A 10,765-nucleotide genomic window follows, 5' to 3' on the forward strand; every position below is an offset into this window, starting at 1 on the left:
AAAGGAAAAAATCTGAAAATGGCCAAGTGTGAGTCGGTTTTAAAAATAATGAAGGTGTAAATTCATACCCCTAAGGAACTAAAACAAAAAAAATTATCTATATCTTCCAATGGTCGTACCGACCTAAAATTCGTTACGAAGGTTTGTATTTAGTCAAAGTCAAGTAAAATAAGAAAAAAAGAAAATAAACCTTACAAAAATAAATGAAATCCCACCCAAAACATAAATGTGAAAGGCTGCCAAGTTCGATAATATTGGAATGCTTCGCCTATAAAAGAAGTGAGATCTAAATAAGTACCAAGTTCCATACACAGACCTCAGTTAAAAATGATATAACTTGGCAAGTTTTAATAGAAAATTATATACTTGACTCATTGCGTTTAGTAGGTTTATAACAAAGTGTGTGAAAACTTGCCAACTTGTTATATCATTTTTAACTGAGGTCTGTGTATGGAACTTGGTACTTATTTAGATCTCACTTCTTTTATAGGCGAAGCATTCCAATATTATCGAACTTGGCAGCCTTTCACATTTATGTTTTGGGTGGGATATATAGATAGGTGACAAGTAATTCCAGCTTTACTAGTTTTGTAAGTTCTCGAATTAAAAAGTTTGAATCTGTTCAAGATTTATAATAGTTTAATATAATAAACAAACAAGTATATAAAACAATTATTATATTTGTACAAATACAAAAACTGTGTTTAGGTAAGATAGATGTGTCGTAGTGGCCCAGAGGTTTGAGATGACTGTTCAAATCCTACCAATGTGACTTTTTCTACTATACAATTAAGATTAAGATGCCACAGACAAACAGTGACGGAAAACATTGTGAGGTAACATGGGCTTCAATGAAAAAATCTCAGTGCGAGAAGAGGCCTTTGGTCAGCAGTGGCCATTTCAAGGCTATTAGGTAATGTAGGTAAGATACAGTAGGTTTGTACTGGTGGCCTGAGGGTTACGGCACCTGCTACACGAACATGAAAGTGTAATGAGCTTTCTGTAAATTATTTAGACTGACTGATTCTGACATTTTATTTTGTTTAATTGGACTCGCAACAAAGAATACACTTACATGCTAAGATACAATTGACTATAATTTACATGGTCTTGTGATCCTTCAATTACATGATGAAACAATAAGTTTCAAATTGCTAACCCAACATGAAAAACCACCCTGTTTCTACTCCTGCATTTCGAGCCAGAACCCTGGTAAACCCGTTAGGTAGTCTAGCTAGTCTGGCAGCTCCGGATCAGGCATCAGCCCTACTGGGCCCCTTCTTTAGCTTTCCACACAAATGATTAACAATGTTATCAGTCTCATATGTTCAGACAACAGTCTAACTATAAAAACACTCCATTGCAACATGGAAGAGAAAACAAATGCAACTTTGGATAAAAATATGTAGTCTAAAGATGATTGTACAATAAACAATATCCTGCTTGCAATGCTTTCAATTAGCATTAATATTTTGATCTGTATACAGTAAGTGTGGGAACACCTCCTTAGGTACTTGGTAAATTCAAACACCATAATTGTTATTATTTACACTTATAATATAAATGCTTATCATACATTAAGATTAGGAATTCCAGTCTTAACACCAACAGACACTTCGATGTACTTCAGTAATCTGCGCGCCAAAAACGTAGCATTCTCTGGATCAAAGACATTGGCACTTACAATGTCGAGTTTCATATCGTTTTGGAAATTAATAAGTTCACTAGCACTTATTGCCATAGCATTCACTGGAAGTCCACTAGCATTTACAAGAACCACACGGCGAATCTTTAAATCTGAATTCACTTGCATCAAAGCATTCCTTGCCCATTCTAAGCAGAATATTCGACTTGTGTCTATTGCTAATATAACGAAGTCGATACCGATCTTTCCGGTAAGGTCAGACCGTTTTACCACTTCTTCAAGATAAAACGACTTCAGTACAATTAGTTTCCAACGATAATCTCCTTTGTCGTGGACTTCTGTGAGAGCTTTCGAAAGTTTTTCGATGATATCATTACTGAACGAGAGCACAATCACTGATAGTGTATTTTTACAACTTGTAGGCCCAACCCACGGGGCGACTACCACTTCTTCTTCAACCATGGACATTTTGATTTTAAACAATATATAAAGCAAACTGTTAATCCGACTCAAATTAAGTTTATAAAGTTTTTGAGTAACCAGAAACAAACAAAAATACGTTTTGTTTTGAAATTTGAAAATTAGACATTTGAGTTGACAGCACATATTTTTTGACAGAATTTAAAAGTTGCCATATATATGATTTCACATTTTCTTACTAAGGCCAGCTGTTCAGTATTTATCTATTTTGAGTATTTAACTGCAAAAACGGAGGATTAAAAATAAAAATAACATAAACAAGAAAAAATTTTAATAAAATATCTGACACGGAATCCTCATCGCGTGGTCGTATCGGTTCATGTGGTAGCTAGATGTGTCCAGCTATCAGTTTGAAATTCGGTATTCGAGGTGGTGGTTCTTTAGAAGTTACATCGAATTGATTTTGCACTTCAAAGCTGCTGGTTTCAAAGCTGCTGCTTCCAAAGCTGCTGCTTTCAAAGTTGATGCTTCCAAAGCTGCTGGTCAGCCACTGCACAAGAACGACATCATAATAATTATCTTATCCTAGAAAAAAAAAACAACGATGTGCCCGGTGCTGGGCAACAAAAAAAATTCTGTCTCTGAAGCTTTGAGATTTCTCTAGGAACTACTGATTTTTTTTTATAATTTGAAATGACTTTTTTTTAAATAAATAAATCTTAATGCAATAATAATGTTTTCCTAACGATATTTCTTCCGACGCAAGCGCTTGGGCCGTTGGCTGGTTGGGCGCGGACCCCGCGACGGTTCATTCGACAAACATGTTCCTCTAGACGGCTGGCGATCTGACTTCCATTAGATATGGTGTATTGAGGATCTAAAGCGGACCACAGAACTTCTGCTGCAGCGCTAGCACGAGGCCACACCCTAAAATCAAACAAAAACTATGCAGTACATGCACGTGATTTCGGAATTTCGTGCACTTATAGTCGTGAGACGTCACAAAATCACACATTTGTGGAGTATATCATTACAGGTAAGCAGTATGTATTTCCGCCACAGACGGGCCACAGTAGGGCTGATGTCCGATCCGGAGCTTCGGACTACCTAACGGGTAACGGGGGTTCCAGCTCAAAGTAGGAGTAGAAATGCGAGTGGTTTTTAGTCAGAGAGAGTCTAAGTCCGTTGAGATGCCGCAATTATTAAAACGTGTTACAAAGGTAATTGCGAGTAATATTGTTGCGTCACTCACCTAGCAATGAAGTTGGTGTCATCGACTAGTTCGCCCCACATACAAGCTTCGCCGCCAACAATGTCTTCTAGTTTATATAATTTGGAATCTAAAATGCGCCGAGGATCAAAAACGTAGAAATAGACCCAATCTCCGCCATTATGGAGTTGGTCTAGGTACCAGGACGAGGAGTAAATGACTTTGTGACGTTTGGACAGGATCTGAGTAATTAATGTCAATTGAAAATAAGCTGAATACAAATTCAGTAAGGTGGTAGGTACTTCTTCTTTCTTAGGTAAGTATATCTTTATAACATACGGTTCATCAGTATCATATTTTATGGCTAACTAGTTAGGTACCTACTCCTACGTTTCACCAGGGCGTGTAAACAGTAGGACTACTATTATTTGTAAGTCCATCCTACGGTTGTCTGGAAGAAATCACCTAGTGTGATAAGGCTGCCCATTTTTGCAATATTGCTATGTACCTAAACTAACTTACTGCAATCATATCTTTCGGTCCACTCGGATGCCACACCTGTACGATGGCATCACTGGGTAACGTCACATTGTTGAAAAAGACCTCCTGAAATGTTTCAAGGAGAATTCTCGTAATATATGAATCAAAAGACAGATATAGTTCATATTGCAGGTGTATTGGAGTTGGACGTACCTGCCAGACTATAGGCTTAGACTTTTGGTCCAACAAAGGAAGGACCTTAGTCATGAAGTACGCGTGCAGTTCACTGTTGTTAGTCAGCTTATGGTTGTCCATGAATTTCTGTATCTCTGGGTTTGATGTCCTGGAATTTGTGTACCTCATTGATCTTATTGAATACTAGCAGCCTATCCTGACTTCGCACGGGCATAATAATGATGGATGGATGTCCTAAAACATTGTGATACATCATTTTGTTCTATTATATATTAATAATTATCGTAGCGCACGCGATTGAATGAAGTTTCTGTTTATTTTTTACACCTTGGGTAAGATTAGTAAAGTTTTAATAAGCATCCCTATTTTTTTTTAATGAAAGACGGTGAAAGATTTTTTAAGTCGGTCCATTAGTTTCGGAGCCTATTCATTTCAAACAGACAAACAAAAATTAAATCTTTCCTCTTTATAATGTTAGTACAGAGTGTAGATATAGATTTTCGGTAATTTATTATGTAATAGATTCCTATAGGGTTCATTTTCGGACGTAGTATAGAGTACCTACCTTTAGGCTTATCGTAAGCGTGTTATTACGGGTCATTTGTAAGTTGGTCGACTAAGATGATTATGTTCATCAATCAAATCTCACCAGCAGTTCAAAGCGACTTCATCACCTCCAAGATGGAAGTATTTGTCGGGGAACAGCTCCTGCACTTCATGGAACAGCTCGCCTATTAGTTTGTACGTGATGTTCTTGGTTGGGTCCATGGGCCCCAAGCCTACTACTTTGCCGGACTTATAGCATTCTGTGAGAATTCCAGGGTATGCCGAGCCCCACGACTTCGTGTGTCCTGGTAACAGGCAAATATACTTTAAATAAAACTTACTATGAAATGCAACTTTGGCTCATGGTTTGGTAGAAACTTTATAGCCCTACCTTCTACGATGAAATTTTTGCAAAATGTAATAGGTAATTGTAGTTAGCTGCAACAAACATCTCGCTGGAATCTACGAATCCAAAGCAGTTTTTGTCTGAATCATACCCATGCGTAGATTAAGGGTCAAGGGTTTTAAAAAATATACATTTTACAGAGCGTAGCAGTCACCTGGTACGTCGAATTCTGGCAGTATTCGGATCCCCCTGTCTCTGGCGTATTTGACTATCTTGTTGATGTTGGCCTTCGTATAGATCATCGAGGAATCATATGCACCTTGTTCACTGTAACCGGAGATGATTCGTGATCATTACCTATGTTTATGTAAGTACATTTTCCTATTGTTTTACGGTTAGGGAGTACCTTAGTTTCGGGAATTTCTCGCTCTGGTAAGGAAAGCTCTGATCGTCCACAATGTGCCAGTGCAGAACATTCATCTTGTTCATTTCCATAGCGTCCAAGGTCTTGAGTATGTTGGCGACACTGAGGTAATGCCTCGATGTATCGATCAGCAGCCCTCGATACGTGTATCTCGGGAAGTCCACGATTTGTGTCGAGTTGATAAGAACATCCTGTAATCAGAAAATAGCTCATCTAACCAACGCATGTTTGCTTTAAGAACAATTTTTAAGTAAAAGTCAACATCACTAAAGACACGCTTTAGAAAGTTTTTTTAGTGAAATAAGGGGCCATACTCTCTCCCTATCCTATTTTCCTCCCCCAAAATGGTATGCCTATGTGGGACAAAATGTATCGTGGAAATGAACTTACTTTATACCCCTTACACAAATAGAACAACTGTGCGAAAGTTTCCATGCCCCTCAGTATGCCCCATATGGAGTCACTGGTCAGCGATGATACTGCAGAAACGTTGAGGCTATCTGAAACATGTTTACATTATTGAAACGGTTTTAAGTTACTACAATTTATCATTGATCAAGTGACAAGTGAAGTAAGTACGATTGCCAAACATATCCTTCGGATTTGGTTGAACAAAAATGATCAAACTCCATAATATTTTAAACGCATGGCGTTCTCACGCGAGTGGGTCGCGTCTGTCGTCTCGACAGGAGTGATACCACACAGAAATTCGGCGTGAAACATTGCTGACTTTGTGTTTCGCCGTGTCAGGAAGGTTGCCGAAGCCTCAATCCTTAAATCCCTAATCCCCAAGAGGCCGGCAATGCATTAATAACTTCTCTGGTGTTGCTGGTGAACATGGGTAGTGCTTACCCATAAAAACAGAATATCTTTTGAACAGCACGGCATCTATGCTTGTCCTTAGTGTGGTACTAATACTATAGGTACTATAAGTACTTACAGTTTTCATCCATATCCATGTGTGGATAGTCCTCGCATGGTCTTCTGAGGTTTATCTGCAGTTCTTCCAGCGTACCTTTGAAGTCGGGATTTGTATCCACTTGTCGAGGTTCTGCATGCTTCCATGTTTTCTTCAAATTTATCCACACTATATTGTGTAACCTTCTAAGCACTGTGGCGTATCTTTCTATAGCATTCTTTAATATTTCACATGTTTCCCCCTTTTCCTGTTAAATAATAATATCCAATGACTGATTGACATAATGCATGGTACACCATCTTGAGAATTCCAGGTGAGATTATACTTCCCTGAGGTAAACCAGTGTTTAATGCTCACTACTTCACTAGGTGAACAAGAATGATTTCTTAATGATGTCAATTCATCACAACTGGACTACGGTTTAAAACGTTTAGATGTATTCGCTTAACTCGATGGACTTATTTGAGAGTGCTGCTGCTCTGTGCTATTGTATCTTATAACTTTATTGCCATCTTTTATAGTAAAATAAAATCAGTGGATAAAGCTGTGTACGATAAAACGGGGTGAATAGAGATCGAGAGATGATTAGGTACAGGAAAATTCTTCATAGAATCAATTCACTTCTCGTTTAGCGCGTTTGGCGCTCTGATTGGCCGGCTCGAATAAACCAACCAATCAAAGCACCGAACTCGTTTCGTTTAAAGATTGAGGTTTAAGTATTTGGGTATTAAATGAATGTAGATAAAAAGGCTTATTTCATAACTTACCGTAAATTTAAAAACTGAAGGCGATAGTTTAAAATAAGTCTGTTCTGTTATCTGTTGCTGCGGCTTTGGCCACACTTCCCCTTCTGTCGGTGGGTATAGTTGACCAGGTTTAAGCTTAACGATAGTCAAACTTTCCGATTGTTTATTGTCGTCTGACATTAAATAGTTGGATAATAAATAAAGCACAATAGCTATGCAAACTAAGTTCAATATAACAAGTATAATTCGTAGAAGTGACATTGTTAAAGACGGTAAGTATCTATCGAACAGTGAAAGGGCTCAACAGTTTGCTGCCTTTTTCGAGAGACGCGGAGTAAGGGCGTGTCCACATCAGCACGTCACGACGTCGTCAACGTGGAACGGTGCGGTAACGTCCCACGTTACGTTGACGTGACGTAAAAATGAACGTCACGACGCAGAAACGTTACACGTCGCCGTGCCTTGTAAAATTCTGGTACCTACATTCTTCACTAACATGCGTCAGTGTCGTTCGAGATATGGACCGCACATTGTTTACACAGTACAGTATTCTGATTCTGCTATTGTTAAAAAGTAAAGACATTGAAGTATTGACTGAGCGAGAGTATCCAGCTACGTCGGCTTACGACGGCGCCGTCTCACGGCGACAGTGTCGTACCGTGCACTAGAACGGCGCGGCGCGGCAACGTACCACGTTGCCGTACCGTTCCACGTTGACGACGTCGTGACGTGGAGATGTGGACACGCCCTAATACAGATGTGGATGTTGGGCAGTTTACTGTCAATAATGTACAATTTGCCCTTAATCGCTTAAAAGCCAAGCGATTAACGGGTCCTGACGGTATACCAGCTTTTCTTATTAAAAAATTAAATTATGGGGTCAACCATCCCGTTTCTTCTCCTGCTTTTTGAGCCGGAGCCCCGGTTAACCTGGTAGGTAATCCGCAGCTCCGGAGTCAAACTACCTAGGTTTAAATAACTGACGTCAAAACCATTAAACTAAATACCAAACAATCTAACTAGCCGGATATCGTCAAACATTACTCTTCTTTGTTATTTGCTGATGACTTCAGCTGAAGAACTTGAAGTTAGAAATAAAATTGATTGCAAGTGCTAACAGAATGACATTGGTAGGCGAGTTGAATGGAGTCAGAAAACCAGCTTTATTTCAACGTATCGAAATGCTTATTGATAAGTTTTACTCATGCCTTTTACCCCTGCTTCATAGGTCTTGCACCTACATGGTACTTTTGAGGGGGGAAAAACAAACATCCAATTCGTTTTCCCGCCTTGGGTGAGGCGAGAGAGTGTCAGACTGTTATTGACTAATAAACGCCCTGTTCCTACTTCTGCTCTTCGAATCGGAGCCTTGGCAACCTTGGCCTGGTATCGGGCATCAGCCCTACTGGGCCCCATCTGTACCTACATGGTTAAAGATACACCATTGTCACTAGTTACCATCGCCTAGTTTACGAGTTTACACTCAAGTTACACATAGGGAATTAGAATTTGTTAGAAGGCTTACACTGGCTTACAGAAATTTAGGATTTTTATTGAGACAAACGCGAGATTTCATAAATACATCTGCAATTTCACTATTATGTCTTATTGAATGACAGTGCCATAGAACATACTATACTCTGGACAGTCCAATCCAGAGCTAATTTCCCCTATACTTATATTATACTCTTTGGAGCTAATGTTTCTAATCGTATAAGAGCTGGCAACGTTTTTGAGAGAGCATTTCAAGAAGGCCAGTTTTTTGATATAGTAGGGGCAACTACCCAAACGCTAGCACTGCACCAAATTATCAGCACTCTGAATAAATCGACCAATTCTAAGGTTTTCACTTACTTATTTGGGTTTCTATACTTATAAATAAATAAATGCATGTTTTCGGAATCCTGCTATTGGGAAAATCATACTTTGAGACCTCAAATTGGTGGAAATTATGTAAACAAACATTTGTGTCTTGCAGTTTCTTCTGTTTTTGCCTGTTTATTGTGATCGCGCGTAAGTTCATGCGTTTACATTTTATGTTATATCGTATATTTTACAAATGTAATATTGAAACTAATGATTTATCTGATATTTGAGATAATTTTTGATGATAATCTGAAGAGTAGAATTTAAGGTTCTGGTGATTAATTGGTCAAATACGTAGTGCTGATAAATGGATCGAATATTTTGTAAATTCTAAATTATCAGCACTGGTGATGATAAATGGAAAAAAGTACATAAATACTAATTTAATATTTTTTAATGTAAATTATGTTTATTTTATGCAAAGAATTAATTTTGTTTTGTAAAAGTAGTTTATACCATCAAAATCCAAATGTTAGCATGGTGCTGATATTTGGATCAAGAGCATGCTGATAAATTGGTTTCCCTAGAATTTCATCATCTCTTCTTATTTCTTTTTATTTATTTTTTCTCTTCTCATTTTTTGTTTTATTACCAGTAATATTAGTAAAAGATTTTGTAGATGGTATGCAAGCTACGACAACTTCTATAACAAATAAACAATGTTATAATAATACTGGAGATTGTCTTAGTAGTGCGCAATTGGTATGTCTTGATAGTCAACAATATTTACTAACACCAGTAAAATTACAGGACATTTTAATTACTGAAAAAACATCTGAACGAAAAGGTGTTAAAAATAGATTGACTTGGCCATAGTACGTAATCGTGCAATAGACCATCGTAATTCGTTGTCATGAAATAGACTAAACAATTTAATACGAGAAATGTCAACAAAAAAAGTAAGTACTTGTGTTTTCATGCGATGGCCAAGTCAATCTATTTTATTTAAAACGTAAAATTAATATAATATTGATATGATAACAATTTACATTATAACTTAAGACAGAAGGTCTCTTAAGTAGGGGCTAAATAAAATAACCGACTTGGTATTACATGGATCTCACATTTTTTTACGGTACATATCTGATGAGGTGCGCGACTTGGATTTTTTTACAGAATGTTTTTGATGGTATCTCACTTCTTTTTGTAGATTTAATTATTCCATTAAACAATAAAATGTAACTGCATCAATAACTTTGTAATCTCATACATTTATATGGGTTTACAAAGTTATTGGTGTGATGAAATTGTAACTGTATCAATAACTTTGTAACCCCATAATTTTTTATAGGATTACAAAGTTATTGATGCAGTTGATGTAATTAAATAACTGGATTTGCAAAATATTTGATTTTTCCCTTGATGTAGGTATTGTAGGTACTAAATACTGATTTTAAGCAAAAATTTTAAGCTTCAATGTCTGTTAAAAGTGCCTTTATACTTTTGATAATTAATCTGTCAGTCAGTGACAAAATTTCGAAACTTTGACGTGTAATAATTCTTAAAGTAATGGTTAAAATTAAATGAAAAATTCAAATATACCATGTTTGTACAATGCCTGCATAGTATCTGAAAATTCAGGCTTCTTGTTTTATTCACAACGAAGTTATAGGCGGTCGAAATTGGCCTGAATGGCTTCGAGAAAAGGATGGTACGGCCGTGACGCTTTTTTTTGCTCGACTTATACAGATAAAAGTATTATTAGATTATAAGTAATTGTTTTGTTAACTACTTACTAACTATATAAAAAATAAATAAAAACAGATTTTAATAACGTAACTAATATTTTTAATGCAATTTGTAACAGTGATAGTTAGGTGCTGATAATTGGATTGCTCTGTGCTAGTAATTGGTGGCGATGGTGCCAGTAAATGGTGACAGACCCATTTTTTATTCTTACTTGTCTAAATAATCTTGGATAGAGGTTAATCATGTTTTTCTTTTATTATCGTCTTCCTTATTAAATAT

At 37.1% G+C, this 10,765-nt stretch overlaps 2 protein-coding genes across 2 annotated transcripts; both read right to left on the reverse strand.

Moving 5' to 3' along the window:
- Positions 1-1,536: 1,536 nt before the first annotated feature.
- LOC118267580 (uncharacterized) lies at positions 1,537-2,229 on the reverse strand. Its single transcript, XM_035581649.2, has one exon. It carries the CDS (start codon positions 2,111-2,113, stop codon positions 1,571-1,573), a length of 543 nt encoding a protein of 180 aa, XP_035437542.2. The 5' UTR covers positions 2,114-2,229; the 3' UTR covers positions 1,537-1,570.
- A 150-nt stretch (positions 2,230-2,379) lies between these two features.
- On the reverse strand, positions 2,380-7,231 carry LOC118267581 (beta-hexosaminidase subunit beta). The gene is made up of 11 exons (XM_035581650.2): positions 6,953-7,231; positions 6,207-6,432; positions 5,657-5,766; positions 5,249-5,457; positions 5,057-5,169; positions 4,600-4,801; positions 3,969-4,098; positions 3,798-3,881; positions 3,318-3,517; positions 2,812-2,992; positions 2,380-2,615 (listed from the first exon to the last, which is right to left on the reverse strand). The coding sequence occupies exons 1-11, from the start codon at positions 7,190-7,192 to the stop codon at positions 2,454-2,456; spliced, it is 1,857 nt and encodes a 618-aa protein (XP_035437543.2). The 5' UTR covers positions 7,193-7,231; the 3' UTR covers positions 2,380-2,453.
- Between the last annotated feature and the right edge of the window lie 3,534 nt (positions 7,232-10,765).

The sequence above is a fragment of the Spodoptera frugiperda genome, chromosome 6 (assembly GCF_023101765.2).
Source record: "Spodoptera frugiperda isolate SF20-4 chromosome 6, AGI-APGP_CSIRO_Sfru_2.0, whole genome shotgun sequence".
NCBI classification, from domain to species: domain Eukaryota; kingdom Metazoa; phylum Arthropoda; class Insecta; order Lepidoptera; family Noctuidae; genus Spodoptera; species Spodoptera frugiperda.